Below are 18,299 nucleotides of genomic sequence, written 5' to 3'. Positions count from 1 at the left end.
CCATGAGGGGGAAAACTGCAGAAGTGCTTGACCCTACATAAAATGGGAAGTCTGGCATTCAATTAATTAAGGCTCACATCAGAAAACAGGAATATCTTAGTTTTCATAGGGCTGTATGTAGTACACAACACCAGGTGAGAGGGGAAACCGTGCCATAGTTAGAGAGGAAGGAACGTCCATGGTTCGAGGTGAAGGAATGCCCGTGTATAGAGGGGAAGGAATGCCAATGGTTAGAGGTGGAGGAATGTCCATGGTTAGAGGTGCAAGAACGTCCATGGTTAGAGGTGCAAGAACGTCCATGGTTAGAGGTGGAGGAATGTCCACGGTTTGAGGTGGAGTAATGTCCATGGTTAGAAGTGGAGGAATGTCCATGGTTAGAAGCGAGACCAGGGTGAATATCCGTACCGACAGACACCAGTACTGCCAGTATTTATTTGGTTTTTCTCGCACTGCTGGCCACCATCGACCTTGCACGGAGTCCCCTCTGCCCAGCGCACGCACACCTGAGGCGACATGAAACAGCCCCACACTTAGGTGGGACCGCGGGCACAGGGACCCTCCTGCTGCGCCGCACCAAGGGCGGGCACCGCTAATCCCCTGTCCCCTCCACGTTCCCTGGAGGCCGTGAGCTGAGGAACAGCCGGAGCAGCCATAGCATCCGGGCCCCACCCTGCCCCACCCTGAGCCTTTGCCCGCACCAAAATGGCTGCGGCCCCTGAGGGCCGGGGCCGCGCGCGCTGGGCGGGGCTGCCCTCCCGGGCCGCGCCTGCGCGGGGCCGAGCGCGCCTCCACTTCCGGCTGCCGGCGGCCGCTTCCGGCCCCCCGTTCCTTGGTAACAATGGAGCAGAAAATGGCCGCCTGAGCGGGCAGGAGGCGGCGCGGCGGCGGAGCGGCACGGGCGGAGCGCGGACAGCCGGCACCCAGCCCCGAGCGGCGCGGGCAGCGGCGCACCCACAGCCGGGGGGGCGGCGGCGGGCGGCGGCGGCGGGCGGTGAGCACCGGGGCGGGGGCGGGCTCTCAAAATGGCCCGGGGAAGGGAGAGGCCCAGGCCCGGGGGAGGCGGTGGCGGCCTCCGCCCGGAGCGGGAGGCGGGAGCGGGGCCCCTCAGCCCCCGCTCGGGGTCGGCGGGGCGGCTCGGCGGGGCGCGGGAGGCTCCATCGGCGGTGCCGTGAGGGCGCGGGGGGCGGTGATGGCGGTCCGAGCGCGGGTGTGCCCGGATGGGCCGCGCTCGCCACCCCGGGCATTCCCCCGGCCGCCGCCACCCTGATCCTCCACTGGGGGCCGGAGCTGGGTGTGCGTTGCCCCCGGGGAGGGCAGGCGGGCCCGGCACCGTCCGGCTGTCCGGAGGAATTGGAAGAGGCTCCTTTTGGGAGGGTGGGGGAGGGGGTGGCTGTAGCCCTGTCCTGGGCCCCGTCCGCAGTTCAGGGTCTGCTGCAGGAGCCCCAGCTTCTCACGGCCGTGTTTCAGGCCGTGAGTTGAGGCAAGAAGCCTTGTTGTGGAGCACAGGCCAGAAGAACTCTTCCTCTCCCGCTGTGCAGAGCGCTGGATCAGCCCGTGACCTGTTCAGACCTGTGGTGTTTGCTATTCCTGTGCTCAGTTTCTCCCCAGTTCAGCACGTCATCTTTGCTCTGTCACCTTAGCTTCCTGTACAAGTTTTCTGCCCCTTTTAATGGTGTTTGTTGGCATTTAAGGTTTCTGTTTCTCTGTTTCAAAACCCTTGTCAAGTCCAGCTGCACGTATGTGTTTATCTTGAGTGGTCTGCTTTAATTGTGGAGCAATATCAGGTTGTGTATAATAGTGTGTATGTATATAATGTAGTGATGATTAAGGTTTGTTTATAAAATGTATTATGTGTCTTGATTTTAGTGTGTAGTAGAAGTCTGACAAAAGGTTTCACAGCAAAAAACCCAGAATTTTTAAAACAACAGTAGTATTATTTTGCTGTTTCTCAGGAAGGTGGAGCCTTGATACAGAGAAGCTCCTAAACCAGAATGCAAACTTGATAATACCCAATAGTACCATCACACATCACTTTCATTTTCCTGTCCATGTTGGCAGTATTGGGTAATTTCAAGTTGGAAATACTTGTCAAATGTTCAGAAGAACTTCTGACACTAATTTGTTCCTGAGTTTTAATTGCAGTGACTTGTCAAGTCTTTCTAAAACAAACAGTTGGCTGCTGCTTGGGCAGTTAATTAAGGGTCAGATATTTAGTTTTGTTGTAGTGGTCACCTAGCACTTAAACTGACTCTGTTCCCTCTACAGGTTTACCATTTTGGAATTAAAATAATGATAGCTTGGAATTATGTCTTGGGAAGGGAAAGCACACCACACATTATAAAATTAGGGGTTTCTTGTTATGTTAGACCACTAAAGCACAACAACTGCAGCAACTCTGACTGGGTAAATGTCTGTCACTGAAATAACCACACACCACTATTTTTCAAGTTCTAGTGGTTGCCATCTGTATCATATTTATTTTCCATATTACTGGATGAATTCCTGGACAAGAGTGTTGCAAGTGTCTGCTCTCCAGTATGTGTAGCTGAGTTTTTTAAGAGGAGTGGATAACATGATCCTTAGATTGAAATGTTTTCAAAATACCTCTACATCAATACACCTGCCTTGCTTGTTCCTTTATTCCTCTTCCCTGTGGGAATGTATCAAAATACATCCCTTGATCTTAGCAGAATCATTCCAGTTGCAGTGGAGGTGTTGTACTTCTTTTTTAACAGTCATAGCATAATATAACATAATGTTCTGACTCCATATATTTGAGTCTAAAGATTGTATTTAAGTCCGGCCCGATGTAGCTTAACACATTACTGGAGTGTCCTAAATTCCTTTTTTGTAGAGAACTTCAGTTTCCATGTCTTAAAACACTTGAATCCAGACATGATTAGTGGGTGTTTATCCAAGATTTTGTGGTTTAATCTCAGTCTTGGTGAAAACTTATCAACTGCTGAGCTTGGAAAAATTACTTGTGAAGGGATAAAACCAAATGTGAACATTTCCTTCTTCAAGATACTTTTATGAGAGTCTTGTGATTCTCAAAAGCAAAACTTCTAAAGAGTGTAGCAGTGTCATAACTTAGTCAGGAGCTCTGTGTGCTGAGTGGGGATAGCCAGGAGCATCCCAGGGACTGGTTTTGCCTTTGCACAGGTTCTGGCTGCAGGTAAGATCATAAACACCAGCCTGTGTCTCCTTCAGACTGCTCAGGTTTGTATTAACGAGGTGTTTGGTGGGAGCTTTTGGCTGCTGTGCAGGGTTGAGGCTCAGCTTTTGACTCAGGGAGGTCTGCAGGGTTGGATGGGCTCGTAAAACCACCTGATGATTATGGAACAGAGGAAAAGCCAGCACATATTTTATCTTAGTTCAGTATTTAAAATCATCTTGTGCTCAGAGCATCTGGATTTTGATGTGCAAGGTGTATGTGCACATAGTCCTGTTAAAATGCTGGGGCTTCCCTGCCTTGGGGTGGCATCAGAAATGGAATTCTCATGGAGCAGATGCCTATTTAAATTCAGATAAATTTGCATTCATTTTATTTCCCACTTCTGTGTTTGTGGGGCAGCGGATACCAGCGAGAACAGGAACGCACACATCGGAATTCCTCTGTGGCTTGTGGTTGCAGTGATTCTCTGCTTGTTGCTCTTTTACTGTTAGCAGTGCCTGCATTAGCAGCACTTGTGTGGAGACAGCAACATTCAGCAGTGAATTTAAAGATGGCTTTTTCTTTTTTATTTGAAAGTTAATGAGTGTTGATTGGTCTGGTGTTTTCGCTAACCACAGCTTGTGTTTCTTCAGGAATCAAAACTCTGCTTGTCCTTGGAGATCAGTCCTGTCTCTCATGGTCAACACTGGTTACTTGTGTGCAGCTTTACTTCTTTTGACTTCAGAGTGGGCCTTCTGCTGCTGACCCAGCAGGAAGCTCATTTCTAGGCAAAAAGAGCATCATTTCATGAACCTGCAGTGCTGGAAACTTGCTGCACCTCATACACACCAAGCTTTCTCTTCTGTGCTATCTGAATTTGATGGCAAAGGCAGTGTTATCTTAATTTTATTTTCCACTTGTATGTGAGAAGTGTTGTTTTAGTAAGTGCAGATGATAAAAGGCAAAGCCCAGAATTTTGGCAGTTACTGCATTATATTTTCAGAGCTCCATCTTGGTTCCACATGCTTTCAGTGTTCTGGAATTGCTAAGCTCTGCCCTGATTTCCTCACTTCTTTCTGACTTATCAGGAGTTGTTAGTGTTTCTCTTCTTTATCTCAGCAGTTGGTTCAGCTGAAGTGTTTTTGCTCTCTGGTCTGTTGGGGTTTTTTTTGCTGTGTGGAACTTTCTGCCACTGTTCTGCAAAAGTATTCATTTGCTTTCTGTTGTTTGAAATGTATGTTCAGAATGACATCTTGTTTGAGGGCCTTTGCTTTGAAACACACTGGGGTAGTGAAAAAGCTGAATCGATGTTTAACACTCCTTGTTAAAGTGGCATTTAAATTTTACAGCACTTTTCACAGAACACTTCCACAGAATACAAAACTTTCTTCCAGCTTTGCCAGAGTGGTGCACGTTTCATGATAATTTTGAGTTAAAGAGGACATAGGGAGTTCTTGACTTTAAAACTTATGGTAGGTTTATTAAAAAGCTAAAAAGAACCTAAATCTGCTGTTCATCACAGTGGAAATAAAAAGCCACAATAGCAGGGAAGAAAATCCCAAAATTCATGATGCCACTTTAAAAATTGGAAAAGTTTGTTCCTTTTTACTGTTTCTAAGATGGAGGTGAGTGTATTGGACCTGTGGTATCAAAGCCTTTGGTGTGATCACAAAAGGAAGCTTTGCACCTGCACAAAAAGAGAAAGCCAAACAAACTTGACATAATGAAGCTCCATGTATAATGCAAATAGATGACTTTCATTTCACTGTCTTAAGGTGTCTTTTTCCTTTAATGATGAGATTCACTGACAGTTTGTGCTTCTGCTTTTGAGCTTGCTGACTTGAGTGATGAAATATTTAAGATGAAAATGTAGTTTCTGTTATGCCTTACTTCCAGCTAGTTTTGAGTATGGAGAAATTGGATACTGACTGGCATGGAAACTGTTTTTCAACTTTGAATTCTTCTAGGAAAATGAGGTGGAGTGGGTTGGATGAGTGCTGTGTGTGAAGTGGGTTCAGTTTGTGCTTGAAGGAGCTGGGGTAAGAGGACTGCCTGTTCTAGCTGCTGTTCCTGTGTCATTTGAGACGTGGAATTGGAGCGAGGCTGGCTGGGCACGGCAGAGCTGCTGAAGTCACAGTTCGTGGAAAGCTTGGACACACAGCTGTGCTCTGCTTCTCTCCAGCTGAAGTGTCTTTGAGGCATGTTCACTGCAGCCTGGGCAGGAAAATAGCCTCTAAGGACACAAAGCAAACAAGTCAGTGCTTCTGGCTTCCATCCTGAGTCACTCCTTCAGAGCGAGGGTTTGATCAGCTCTGTAGACTGCAAGTACGCAAGGTGCTCTACCGGTTGGAGTGGCTAATTAAGATGAGGGTATGAATCATAAATGAGAAGTTGGCCTTCTGCTGAGGACATCTCTGGAACACCCACACTGCCATCCTCTTTTTTTGTTTATCCAGAGGTATTAACTGTGTTGCTGGGACGTGAGGTAACTCAGGAAACATTCCTGCCACACAGGGCACGAGAGATTCTCAGGTGAGGTTGAAATACCGGTAACACCGACATGGGGGAGTTCTAGAGGAACTTCTTGCACACCTGACTCATGAACAGCTGAGTTGTTTCTTCAGTTTAATTAAATTCCCTGCCTTGTCCTGTAAAAATTTGAGGATTGCCCCATGAATCTAATGAAAATTTTAATTTTAAGGTGTCTATTTTTCATTTAACCCTGCCAATTAGCAATTTCAGGGTTTGTCAGTTTTTCTAAGTTCTGCCTAGTTGGTTTAATTAGAGCTCTAATGTTTTATGGGATTTCTTTTAAATGTAAAAAAAAAAATCAGGAATGCAGGCTAAGGTAGCGTCTTGGTGTTCTGTTCAGGTAACTAATGTCAGGAGATATTAGACATTATTGAAGGAGGGAGAACTAGAGATTTATTCCTGTACTTTATGGTCCATTAATGCTTTTTCTGGGAAGAATCCTGTGGTCCAGAAGTGCTATGCAATATGGAGATAGGCTGTGTTGCTGCTGAAGGTAAATGGGTGACGCACACATGTTATCCCTGCTTGCTGTCCACTAGATTTGAGGCAGTAGCACATTCCTGACTGGATTTAGTTTACAAACAACCTGGCACAAAAAACCTCAAAATATTTCTTATGCTGTAAGAATAACTTTGTATTATTGAGGGAATATCCAGTACTCTTAAATTGTCCCTATCAAAAAGCCCACAGTATTGCTTCCTCTTGAAGTAAAAGAATGTAACAAACAATAGCTTTTGTGGGCTTGCTGCAGTGGGGAGACAAGCAGTCATTTGTGCTTGGAAACCTCTGAGGCTGTTGAAGCGTAACTGCAGGGAAGATACTTTTCTGATTTGTGGCAGGACAGGAGCACCAATTAACAATTCACTGTAGTTACTCTTGTCTGGATATTCAAGCTGCTGAAGAATTTTTTTTTTTTTTCAAGGAGAAAATTGTTTATCCTATCTCTGATTCTCTTGCTTTGTGCAGTCCTTAGGTGGTCACCCCCTCACTTCCCTGTAAAGAGATTTTCATACCTGGGTATCTCAGCTGAAGTTGGCAGTAACCAGCAGATCTGAACTTCCTGCTCGTAGTTGTGACCTTCCCCACCCTGTGTCAACTCAGTGCTGACAAGGAAGGACACTGAAGGAGCAAATTCTGAATCTTTCAGCTTGCATAAGAACAAAGCCTTACACTGGAAGAAAGAAAAGCAGAGTTGAACTGTACTTGCTTATTAGATAGCCAAATGTTGGTTATTTTGTTGTAAGCTAATAGTACACCTGTTGGTTTTCCCTCATCAGGCTTCCCTGTATTACTGGCTTCCTTCAGTAATTGTCTGCAGGGTGTGAGCTGAGAGCAGCATCCTGAGGGGCAGATTTTCAAGTTCTTTCTGCCTCTCAGTGCAGGGCCATGGTAACTCCCACCGTGGAAATGCTGCTGTCCAGCCAGATGGGCTCTATGGAGCTGTGCTGAGGCAGGAGCAGTCGAAACATTCCAGTAGGTTCAGTCTGGCCATGGAGAGCTCTGCAGCAGCCTGGGAGGTGAGGCTTATGTTGGACAATGTGCACGATGAGCTGAGTGCACAGGGAGGAGATAGAAAGCAGCAGAAGCCTTGGGGTAGAAATCCTGGTTTTCACTTGCTGGTTTTAATATCAGAACTCTGGTTTGAAGTGTATCATCCCATTTGCTGTCTGCACTGCAGTCACGTAGGGAGAAGGTGTTGTTGCTGCTGTGTGTCTGAGCCATCTGTATTTCCATCAGTGTAAACACCCCAGAGAGATGCACAGCATTTCTGGGTGATACAGGGACTGGTGTAACCTGTTAGTAGCTTGCAATAGGAAAATGCAGCAATTTGTCATTAGCAGAAAAGTCCTCGTGTAAATTAAATTCTTCATTCATCCCACCTCTGAGCAGTAAACTCTATTCAGCCTTGACCATTAGCTGATTTTGTGGTTTAAGAGGGAAGATAAGAGATGAAGGAGGAGAAAAGAGGAGCAAACCTGGAAATTAGTAGTACTGACTTATTCCAAGCATTTCCTAAAGAATCACCCACTGCACTGTACATCAGCCTGTTGGTGAAGAAGAGATTTTTAAATTCCCTCCGTATTTGACTTGTTTTGACTCTCCCTTTTTCCCTGACCAAGAATGGTGCACCTTCATTTTCTGAAATGGAATAGGCAAATATCTTTGAATCATGTAGGCATTAGATAGCCAAGGTGCCTGCAAGCATTTTCAGTTAAAAGAAAAGTAGTAAATAAGTAGTAAACAAATGTTATGTTTTGGATGTGTAGTGCATCTTTCTGTTTTAAGAGCTGTTGAAGAATTGGTCTAATGCTTATAAAGGTGTTAATATTACCATCTTTCTGAAGGCATTCCACGTGTTTCCAAGTTTGATGTGTATTCCCAAAGAACTGCTGCATTTCAAGGTTTTATTTTGAATGCAAGTCTCTTGTTCTACTTGAGACTTTTATTCAGATATTACCAGAACCAGTGAGAGCTGCTTTTAAAAGTATCTTCTCCAGCGTGTCTTAAAATAATGGTACTTGAAGTAATAATTCTGCTGCAGAAAGCTTGTGAAAAAAGTTGACTGAAGCTGTGTTCTCCCTAGAAATACGTGCCTGGCATGTGAAGGGCACAGGGATTTCCTGAGTGAGCCGGGTCAGAGCTGAACACACCTGCAGAAACTATTGCTCAACTGTCCTGTGAATGGGGTCATTTATCGGTGTTTAACAGCACGTCACAGCACACAGCGCTCATGTCACATGCCAGTCTGCAGTCTTTAGATTGCTCCAGGGATTTAGAAATGCAGAGAAAGCTGATAGGCTCCCATCTGACTCAGGAGTGACTCTGGGAATTGCTACTGCTTCCTGATTCCTGAAAAAAGGGTGTAATTGCTTCGGTAAAATGGCAGAACTCCACAGAACCAAACAGCACCGTAACCCCGAGTGGCAATGAGTTAATATCAGTAACTTAAATTCAAGTTCTGCTGCATCAGAACTGAAGACAGAGGGTCAGAAGAGCAGTTTCATAATTTTCAAGTCTGCAATAAGGGGATGTCTTATCCTGTGGAATTTTTCTGGTGCTGCACACGGTGGTGGTTGGTGCACTTTAATTTTCACCATAGCAGCTGAAATAAAGTGCCCGTGGAGATCATGCAGTGCTGCTCTTCTGGAGAAGCACTAATGTAAACTGTGGGCAGTCTTGACTTGACAGCTGTGCTGACAAACCAAAAAAAGATGCTTTTTGCACTAGACAGATGTCTAAGTGTTGGAAATTTTCCAGTGAGAAGCAGAAAAGCTTTATTCTTCCAGTATTTCCATGTCACTTGAAGTATGGTTTAAATGAAAGGAATGTTCTCTGATGGGGAATGTTATTGCAGAGCTTTTTAGCATGCAGAGGATTAGCTTCTTAATCACCTCTGAGTAACTAGATTCTACCAGTTGTACAGGAAAATTCTTGGTGCTGTGAATAGTGAGGCAGAGGGATCAAGGAAACTGGTTATTTTGTCTTCATTTGATGTATTTGCATGGCACAGCCAGTGCCAGAATGTCTCTTGCATTTGCATTGTTCTTTACAATATTTATCAGCTACAGACACAGCATTAATCGATTATTTTCCTTGAAAGAGAGACGTTGTCAAGTATTTCATCCAAATGAAAAACAATATGAGGAGGTTATATTTTAAAATATGCAGCCTAGAAGACAGCTCTTTAAAGCAGTAGTGTAGCTGGTATGTGCTGGAGTTTTGTCTTGGAAATTTGCTCATCAACATCAGTAGTTCAGTAAAAGCTGAAACTTGAAAGCAAATTCCTCTCTTGATGTAAAACTATAAAGCTGATTTTACAAACTCTTTTTTTTGTTTTTTGAGGGAATGAGAACCTGTCCCTTTTTTTTTGTGTACAGGGTTCGACAGCATCTTCTTTATTTGAGTTCTTGATAACCACTTCATTCTGTTACAATTCACTAGTATGGTGAAGAGGGTGTTTCTGTAGCAGGTAGGAAAAGGCAAGGAACACCTAATCCTGTGCTCAGAGAGCACAATCAAGGATGGCTTATGCCTTGTGCTACACTTCTGTAAGGCTGCTTGGAGAGGCAGTTGTGATATCAGGAATATTTTATGCAAAAAGCAGATAATCATGGTCACTTAGTATGTGAATTCAAAGATGGGCTCTAAGGCTTATGGCAGATGATATTCTGTGTTCAGCTTGCTGCTTTGATGAGTATTTGGGCATCAGTTTTGTTTGTACTTCTTGAGGAGGTTCATGCTTTGTTTTTGATCCCTGTGGTGATGAACCTGCTCCTAACTAAAACTTCATTAACAAACTGCTTTAACCTGTACTTCACTTTTGTACTGGACTCACATGCATAAATTCCATGCTGTATTTCACTGCTCTCATGAAGGGTTTGTTCTCTCCTTTTTTAGGTACTCTTCTACTCATCAAGATGGAAAGCTCAGACTCCAGTGATAAAGGAAGTATTGATCAATCAGAAGCCCAACGTCAGAGCCAGCTGGATCGCTTAGACCGAGAAGAAGCTTTCTATCAGTTTGTGAACAACCTGAGTGAAGAGGACTACAGGCTTATGAGAGATAACAATTTGCTAGGAACACCAGGTAGGTAATGCTTGCCTATGTCCATCCTGCTAGAGCTGCTTGTAGGAAATTTGTGTCATTTTCTGTTCCCCTGAAGCCCTTTCACCCGTCTGTGTGCTGCAAGTGTGTTCTGTGGTAGGAAGTAGCTTCTTGCTAATTTGTGCACATTCAAATTCAAGTGGTCCCTTGACTTGTGGAGACATAGGATGGTGTAGATTCATCAGACACAAAAGTCTGGTGTTTGCACAACTTGGCAGGAACACCCAGATTTGACCCAGTTCCAGTTATGAACCCTTAGATGGACAAAAAAATCTCCTTTAAGCCTCTGTGTGCAGATTTTGTGCTGGTGAGGTTAGGAGTTTGTAACCAGGGTAAGTAGTCTGGTATGAGATTCTGCATGGACATTTTGATGTCAGCTCTCAATCAACATGGTAAACTTCCTTTTCATAGGTTGATACCTAATTCAAACCATGACTCAAGTAATTTAAACCTTCTGTTCCTGCTTCTGGAAGTGTTAACCTCAAATATTTCATGCTGGACACCCTAATGGGTGTAGGATGACAAAAATTGCTGCTCAATTGTCGAGGTTACAGAACCAGAGAGCACATCTCTCTGGAATAGGATGGAACTGTTGGGTATTTCAGCTTCAGGAAACTTACTTGGGACAACAGTGCTAAAGTGTCTGAACTTCCCCTTAGCACCGTGCTTGGCAGTGCCATTATGGCAGGAATGAATTAGACAGAACACAAGCAGTGGCTTGTACCTTCTTTAGAAGCTTTTGATAATGCTTGCCATACATATATGATTTGGAAATATTTTTGGAAAATTTTGCTTATTTTCTAAGGTGAAATTACTGAAGAAGAGTTGCTGAGAAGGCTACACCAAGTTAAAGAAGGTCCGCCACAGCAAAACAGTGATGAGAATAGAGGTATATACAGTATTTGTGAAAACTCTTAACTTTAGCACCCCGTACGGACCTTAACTTGAGTGCAGGAGTGGAACAAGTTAAGCCTAGGCAGGTGCAAGGTGAGCTTTGTTTCAAAACTCAGTGAACCTTATGTCTGATATCTGCTGCAGAGGTCAGTTTGGGACAGATTTCATTCATAACATCTCTTACTTCTATCAAAGTAAAAGTTTTGCTTAGGTTTATTTCTTTTTTTATTTCATTTTTTTTAAGATTGCCTTTCTGTCTGCTCCCTTCTGGGATGCTTTTTGGCAATCCCTGTTTTTTAATTCTTCCCTTCCAAAGATGCTGCATTGCTTTTGTTGTCACCCTTCTGTAGAGATTGGTGGGGGATGCTCGGAGCTGACCACTGGGGTTCATTCTTCAGTGAGACAGATTTGCTATAAAGCTCTGCAGGTGAAGGTTCAGGACAACCTTAATTCTCTGTTTCACGGTCGATAGATCACTTAATTGTTTGGAAAGGAAAACACAGAATATCGATGTGTTACGGCACCTGACATGTGACTTTCCATTTACTTATGATAGAAAATACATGTTCTTTTGATGACTTGTTTGCTCTGTGATGGCTGCAGCCTATCTGTGCATATTAGAGCAATGTCCACTCCTGCTCCCTTAGAAGAGCTCTGGTAGTTACAGAATTGTCACACTGCCTGTGAAACCACAGTAGCACTCGGTAGGATTCAGCACTTCTAAATTGTCACTTGTTAAGCTAAGCAATTATGTTCTTGGAAAAGATGGCTCCAAAATTAGCTCAGTACTCTAATTTTGGTAGTTCCCTGTCTTTTTCACAGGTGCAGAGTCCGCAGAAGATGTTTCAAATGGAGATTCTATAATAGACTGGCTTAATTCAGTCCGACAGACTGGAAATACGACACGAAGCGGGCAGCGAGGAAACCAGTCCTGGAGAGCAGTGAGCCGGACTAACCCGAATAGCGGCGACTTCAGATTCAGTTTGGAAATAAATGTCAACCGTAATAATGGGAACACGAATCCAGAAACTGAGAATGAGCCATCTGTAGAGCCTTCCAATGGGGAGGATTTGGAAAACAGCCAAAGTGACTCTGAAATTCCAAGGTCTGAATCACCATCTGTAAGGCAGCCTGGATCAGAAAGGAGCAGTGCAGAGGAGCTGACAGCTGAGGAGGCTTCCCCTCCTAGAGGGCAGAGGAGAGCCAGGAGTAGGAGTCCAGAGCAGCGGCGGACGCGGGCTAGGACTGATAGAAGTAGGTCACCTATTAATGCAGTGAGCGAGGCCCCTCGCAGGTCTCATCACAACACATCATCTCAAACACTTGACCACTCCTCAGCGGGCGAGGCTGAGGGCAGCTCTAGAACCAGACAGCACGTGACGTTAAGGCAGCACACAGTGGGGACTGAGGTGCCAAGTGAAAATGCAGTTCTGTTTTCCCCCCCTGAGACGAGGCCTGCTCCTCAAGCAGCAGGCTCTTCAGAAAGCACCGGCGCCAGCGAGTCCACAGCTTCTGGGCAGAGGCCTCCCACCATAGTGCTGGACCTGCAGGTGAGAAGAGTTCGCCCGGGCGAGTACCGGCAGAGGGACAGCATCGCCAACAGGACCCGCTCGCGCTCCCAGACCCCCAACAACACGGTCACCTACGAGAGCGAGCGCGGAGGCTTCCGGCGCACCTTCTCCCGCTCGGAGCGGGCTGGGGTGAGAACTTACGTCAGCACCATCAGGATCCCCATCCGCAGGATCCTGAACACGGGCCTGAGCGAAACCACGTCGGTCGCCATCCAAACCATGCTGAGGCAGATCATGACGGGCTTCGGGGAGCTCAGCTACTTCATGTACAGCGATAGCGACGCAGATTCCAGTGGGTCGACTCCCAGTCACAACGTGGAGACTGCTGAGCCGCAGAGCGGAGGCGGGGGCGCCTCGGGCAATGAGAATGCAGATGTTAGCTCAGGGGAGGTGTACGAGGGTGGGCACGAAGCTAGCTCAACATCTGGTGCCAGGCGGGAAGGCCGCAATATGAGGGGATCGGTCACTTTTGAGGAAAGCGGTTCTCTACCATTCCTTAGCCTTGCACAGTTTTTCTTACTCAACGAAGATGACGATGACCAACCCAGAGGACTCACCAAAGAACAAATTGACAACCTAGCCATGAGGAATTTTGGTGAGAGCGACGCTCTGAAAACCTGCAGCGTGTGCATCACCGAGTACACGGAGGGCAACAAGCTCCGCAAGCTGCCGTGCTCGCACGAGTACCACGTGCACTGCATCGACCGCTGGCTGTCGGAGAACTCCACCTGCCCCATCTGCCGCAGGGCAGTCCTGGCCTCTGGGAACAGGGAGAGCGTGGTCTAAGGCAGAGCTGAGTGATGGCCAGGCAGCCGGTGTGATAGTGATGGGCAAAGAAGTCACTTCCTTTATGGCCACTTTTTGAGTGGTACCTCAATGTATAGTAATGACTCGGAGTGAATCTTCCCTCATTGAAAGCATTTTCTCTGGATTCAAGATTTGGGAATTGGAAAATTTCTTTAATTAGGTTTTTCGAGTTCTAGTCGGTTTGGGTGTTCAATTTCACTTGTCCAAAGACATCTCCCCACTTCAAAATATTTTTTTCTTTGTGAAGATATTAAGTTCTTTCTCCTTCCCAGCCCAATAAACAGTTTTTCCTCAAGATTGTGCTTCTGAGGAGTTATTTGAGAAGTTATCCCAGCTCAGTGTTCATGAGTCATAGAGGAATTTTTGCAAGAAATCCAACTCTCTGAAAAAATAATTTAATTGCACATTTGAACATACTTTTAATTTTCCTCCTGGGTTAATATTGGACATGTCTGTGTAAATAACACTAATGTTAGCCCTTTCCCCATCACTATGGCACGCTGTAGGATGAGCTGTTAGCATAATTGGGATATTTATCTTGTTGTGGAAATATAAGAATTGCCTATGCTTGTTTAAATAAAGGAAAAAAAATCTGTTTTAAAATTGTAAAGCTTTTTTGTAGAAGCTCAGTACTTTTCCAATGCACTGTTGTACTAACGCATTAAGAATTAAAATTGTACCATGCTTAGAAATCAAGAACGCTTTTCATACAACCCCCACTACACAGAGAGCAAACTGAACACGAGAGAGCTGCTTTTGTGACTGTGTACCTGTCAAGAGCAGTGCATATCTGTACTATTTATGTGAACAGCTACTGTAACATAAAAACAGTTGGATTAGACATTTAATTGCATTTTAAAAACCGGAAATTAAATGTTATAGTTGCAGTGTTTTGGCTCAGTAATGCCACCAAAAAAAAAAAAAAAGATGATAAAAATTAGAAACTGTTCTAATGGCTGGTTATTTCTTGGTATGGTTGCAAATATGGAATAATACAAACCTGTGTGTACTGGCTTGTTCACTGAGGTTTGTGCCCAATTTTTCTATCAGCTTTTCCTCTCAGTTTTTGAGGCAATGTTGTAACTTCATCAAACAAGTATGGAGAGGTTGGTTTTTAGTTCTTCACAAGCTTCAACTGTACTGGTAACCTCTGGATGTGTTGAGTGGTCTGGTGTTGGTGGCCTGTGGTGCAGGTGCCTCAGGGAATAACTGGAAAGCACATCATTAGTATTGGGTTACATTTTAAAATGAGTGCACTAAAATGTGTAGGAGATTCTTGACACTAACAGTAAAAACCCAACAAGCTCTTTATATTCCTATTGGACAGAATGAAAATGAATTTGCTTTTAAAATTATGTATGTGACATGTTGCAGTTGAGAATTGGAGAATGTACCTCAACTCTCATCAGAGTGTGTGTGTGGGGAAACATCCTTCACCCTCACTGACCTTTCTTTGTTTTATTCTCTAAGGTTTGGGGGTTTTTCCTGGCTTACATGTGCAGTGGGAAAGTGATTTTTATTTATTTCCACTCCAGGGCAGTAGTTCTGAAGGGATATGAGCTGCTCTTGCTGGCTGGGTGGGAAATGTTGCTTGTTCCTCAGATAACAAAACCAAAGCTGGCCTATCTCTTTTTTCCTAATTAAAACACATTTTTGGTGTTTTATAGTGGTGGGTGCATAAACTATAATCGCTGCTCTAAACCATTTTAACATCTCATCAGCTAGTCCAGGATTCCACAGCATCCCAAAATTCTGGGGTTTTCTTTTTTCTCCATGTGCATTTTGTGCTGTTTCAGTGGGAAGCCCTGACTGGCTGTTGAGCTCTTTCCTCCTGGTGGGACACACCATGGCAGAGGGAGCACGAGGGTTCTTTGGGAACAATCAGCTCACAGGTTTGGCTTTTTCCTTGGATGCACATCACTGTAAAATTGGAGTTGGCTGGTGATTCTGGGTGCTGGTTTCTCTGTGCCAAAATTTCACAGCAAAATAATACTTCTGAATTTCACAGAGTGAATACTCGCTCTCAGTTGCAGTTTCCAGACTTACAGAGCATAGAATTAGATGGAAAAAAAAAACCAAACCCTCTCTACATGGGTACCATGTTAGATGTTGGAAGTCAGAGCTGTTTATCTCAGACCAGAGCTGGTGACCACCAGGAAGGGAGCCCATCTTCCCAAACCCACACAAAGCATGGCTGTGGTACCTGTCACCCCACCTTTTCCATGGAATTTCCACCTTGGTAGAACTGCCCCAAAAACAACAGTTTTGTTATAGCTTATGGCATGTCTTAACATTTATCTTTCTGTAACAAGAGCAACTAATAAAATCTTGGAGGTTTCCCAAACGGTACCAAGAACAAATAATTTAATCTCAGTTTAAGAGATGTTGATGGTTCTCCATGGTTTCTTCTGCCTTTTGCAGTGCTGAGTGTGCTAAAGGGGCTGGGGGCTCATTGTCTGCAGCAAAAACTTCTTTATGTAGCTCAGTTAATTAGGGTAATTAAATTTCTATTTATCTAAATTTAGATTGGAGTTAGGAAAAGCCAATATTATCATTTCAGTTGCTTACAAAATGTGAAACACTTTCATAATTAGACTAATTTACATTTCATGAATTATTTTGATAGTGAACATGTGTATTTAGCTCTTCCCTTAGATTTTTTTATATTTCTGGAGCGACTCAGCATCTTCACTCGTGCCTGGGGGGTGTGAAGGGTTAAAGGGCTACTTTCGGCACGTTCCTAGGGCTCATTTGTAGGAATGGTGGCTTTGGAGAGGCAGAGCCGTGTGCGCTGTGGCCTGGGTCACAGTGCCACCGTGTGGGATCTGCCTTCAGCACCAACGGGATTCCTCGCAGCATCTGCAGCTTTTATCTTGGTTCCGAAGGATTCTCCTTGGCATTTCCACTCAGTGGTTACCGGGGGGTTTTTTCCCAAATGTCCAAACTCCTGCTGGGAATCCCTGGTGCGTGAGCTTTATTCCTTTCTGACAGGACAGACCCCTCCCTACCCACAGCAATGGCAGTGGTCACCTGGCCAAAGCCTTGTGGCAAACACAGTTTTAATAATTACAATTCGTTACAAGTTGCTGTTAGTTCATATTTTAATTCACGTTGTGAACAAACACAGACTTGTGGGTGCTCACTTTAATTTTTTTGGGGGTGGAGGGGCTTTACCTGTGAAAAGTCCGTATTCCTGGTGCTGATTGGATTTCCCTTTCACGTGCATATTTTTTCTTCGAACAAGGTGGGTTTTTTGCAGAGAACTTGGAGGCAGTTGAGTTGTTTTAAAAACAGTTTGATTGTGTAGGTACTTCGTGCATAGAAATCAGGGAGTTTGAAGGGCCTTTTGTAGGAAGCAGCTGCAGGACACGACACCCACCCTAATTGTCCATTGTGTCGCCTTGCAGACGAAGGGTTTCCCACCAGAGCTGGCACAATGGCCCATAATGAGTGTCATCCCAGTTTCCTGTCACTTGTCTGGGTTATGCAAATGTGGGACTCCAAAGGCCCCTTTCCCCATGGATCCACGGTGGACAAAGAGTTGTCCCCACAACCCAGTGGTCTCACCACAACTGAGGGGATGGATCATGCAGGGTGAGGCGGGGTGCAGGGAAGGCTGAGGAGGTTCTGAACCTCCACGCCACAGCAGGATCCTCCATCCCTCATTGTCAGCCCTCATTTGGGATCGCTGTGTCCGTGGGAGCTCTGTCCTGCTCTGGGAAGGGCTCTGGGGAATGTCTGCCTGCTCCTCTGCCTTCTCCCAGGAGGAGGAGCTTTGCACGAAGCTTGGCTTGGAGCCACATGGAGGGAATTTATAACAACTTCAGAAATATTTCCAGCCCTTATGTACAGTAGGCTTTTTGTTTATCCTCGATTAGGGGGGGAAGCAGGAGGCTGAAGAGACACAATTAATGGTAACGTACCCAAAGTACAAATAAGTGGTGGTGTGTTAAGAAAAGAGCTTTGCATCTGTTATACCAGGGCTTCCCAACCTCTCAGATAGACTGTATCTCTTTTGTCTTATGAGGAAACATAACATTGAATTTATTTGATTTATATCTGGTGTTATTCCCTTTATTTGAGCCCCTTTCTGAATTTCACTCTGCTGGGAAGGTTGTTGGTTGGGAAGCCCTGAATTCCACTGTGAATGTAACAATTTTCTTTATTATTTTTTCTTTTTTTCTTTCTTTTTTTTTAACAGTGCTTTACATTTGTTTATACTGGACTTGTTTAATACAAACTGGTACTCAGAGGTTGTTGGACACAGTTTGACCGGGTTTGCCAGCTAACACTTAGGAGGAGTTTGTTCCCTATGTAAGGTGTTATAATGCAAATTTAAATAGACTCAATAAAATGCATGAAGTGTTCATTTTGTGCTGGATCATCACTCCTTGGGTTTATTCTTACGGTGGGAATGCACTGGAGCACACAGTGGTGGATGTGGCAGGAATTTATTTCCTCCATACACCTTTCCCCTTGAGGCAGAAAAGGAGTTGGAATGGTACAGAATTAACTCCTCAGAAGAATTTATTACATTAGGACATAAAGCCAAAGAAATAAATACCTCTGTGTCCCAGACTTTGTCAATCTGGCAGTGGATAATGTAGGATATAAATGCAGCATCTCCAAGTTGTCATCCAAGGAGAAGCTGGGCCCCGTGCAGGGCTGGCAGGGCTGAGTCTCCCTGCAAATGCAGCCAGGATTCAGGGAGAGTCTCACATCTGGCTTAAAGCTCT

The 18,299-nt window shown here is 44.8% G+C and overlaps 1 protein-coding gene across 2 annotated transcripts; it reads left to right on the top strand.

The window, feature by feature from the left end:
• Positions 1–910: 910 nt before the first annotated feature.
• On the top strand, positions 911–17,932 carry RLIM (ring finger protein, LIM domain interacting). Of its 2 annotated transcripts, XM_066559423.1 has the most exons (4): positions 911–991; positions 10,085–10,273; positions 11,097–11,180; positions 12,008–17,932. In XM_066559423.1, the coding sequence occupies exons 2-4, from the start codon at positions 10,105–10,107 to the stop codon at positions 13,540–13,542; spliced, it is 1,788 nt and encodes a 595-aa protein (XP_066415520.1). In that variant the 5' UTR covers positions 911–991; positions 10,085–10,104; the 3' UTR covers positions 13,543–17,932. The 2 variants fall into 2 exon arrangements, with proteins under 2 accessions (XP_066415520.1, XP_066415521.1); XM_066559424.1 differs by lacking the exon at positions 11,097–11,180.
• Positions 17,933–18,299: the final 367 nt, after the last annotated feature.

The sequence above is a fragment of the Molothrus aeneus genome, chromosome 14 (genome assembly GCF_037042795.1).
Source record: "Molothrus aeneus isolate 106 chromosome 14, BPBGC_Maene_1.0, whole genome shotgun sequence".
In the NCBI taxonomy this organism is placed as follows: Eukaryota; Metazoa; Chordata; class Aves; order Passeriformes; family Icteridae; genus Molothrus; species Molothrus aeneus.
This window is presented reverse-complemented; position numbering and strand designations above follow the sequence as displayed.

Bases quoted from the DNA above. Each gene is read 5' to 3' on its own strand.
- RLIM (XM_066559423.1), top strand. From the start codon at position 10,105: ATGGAAAGCTCAGACTCCAGTGATAAAGGAAGTATTGATCAATCAGAA. The intron at 10,274-11,096 runs GTAGGTAATGCT...TTATTTTCTAAG, and splicing joins CAATTTGCTAGGAACACCAG to GTGAAATTACTGAAGAAGAG. The intron at 11,181-12,007 runs GTATATACAGTA...TCTTTTTCACAG, and splicing joins AAACAGTGATGAGAATAGAG to GTGCAGAGTCCGCAGAAGAT.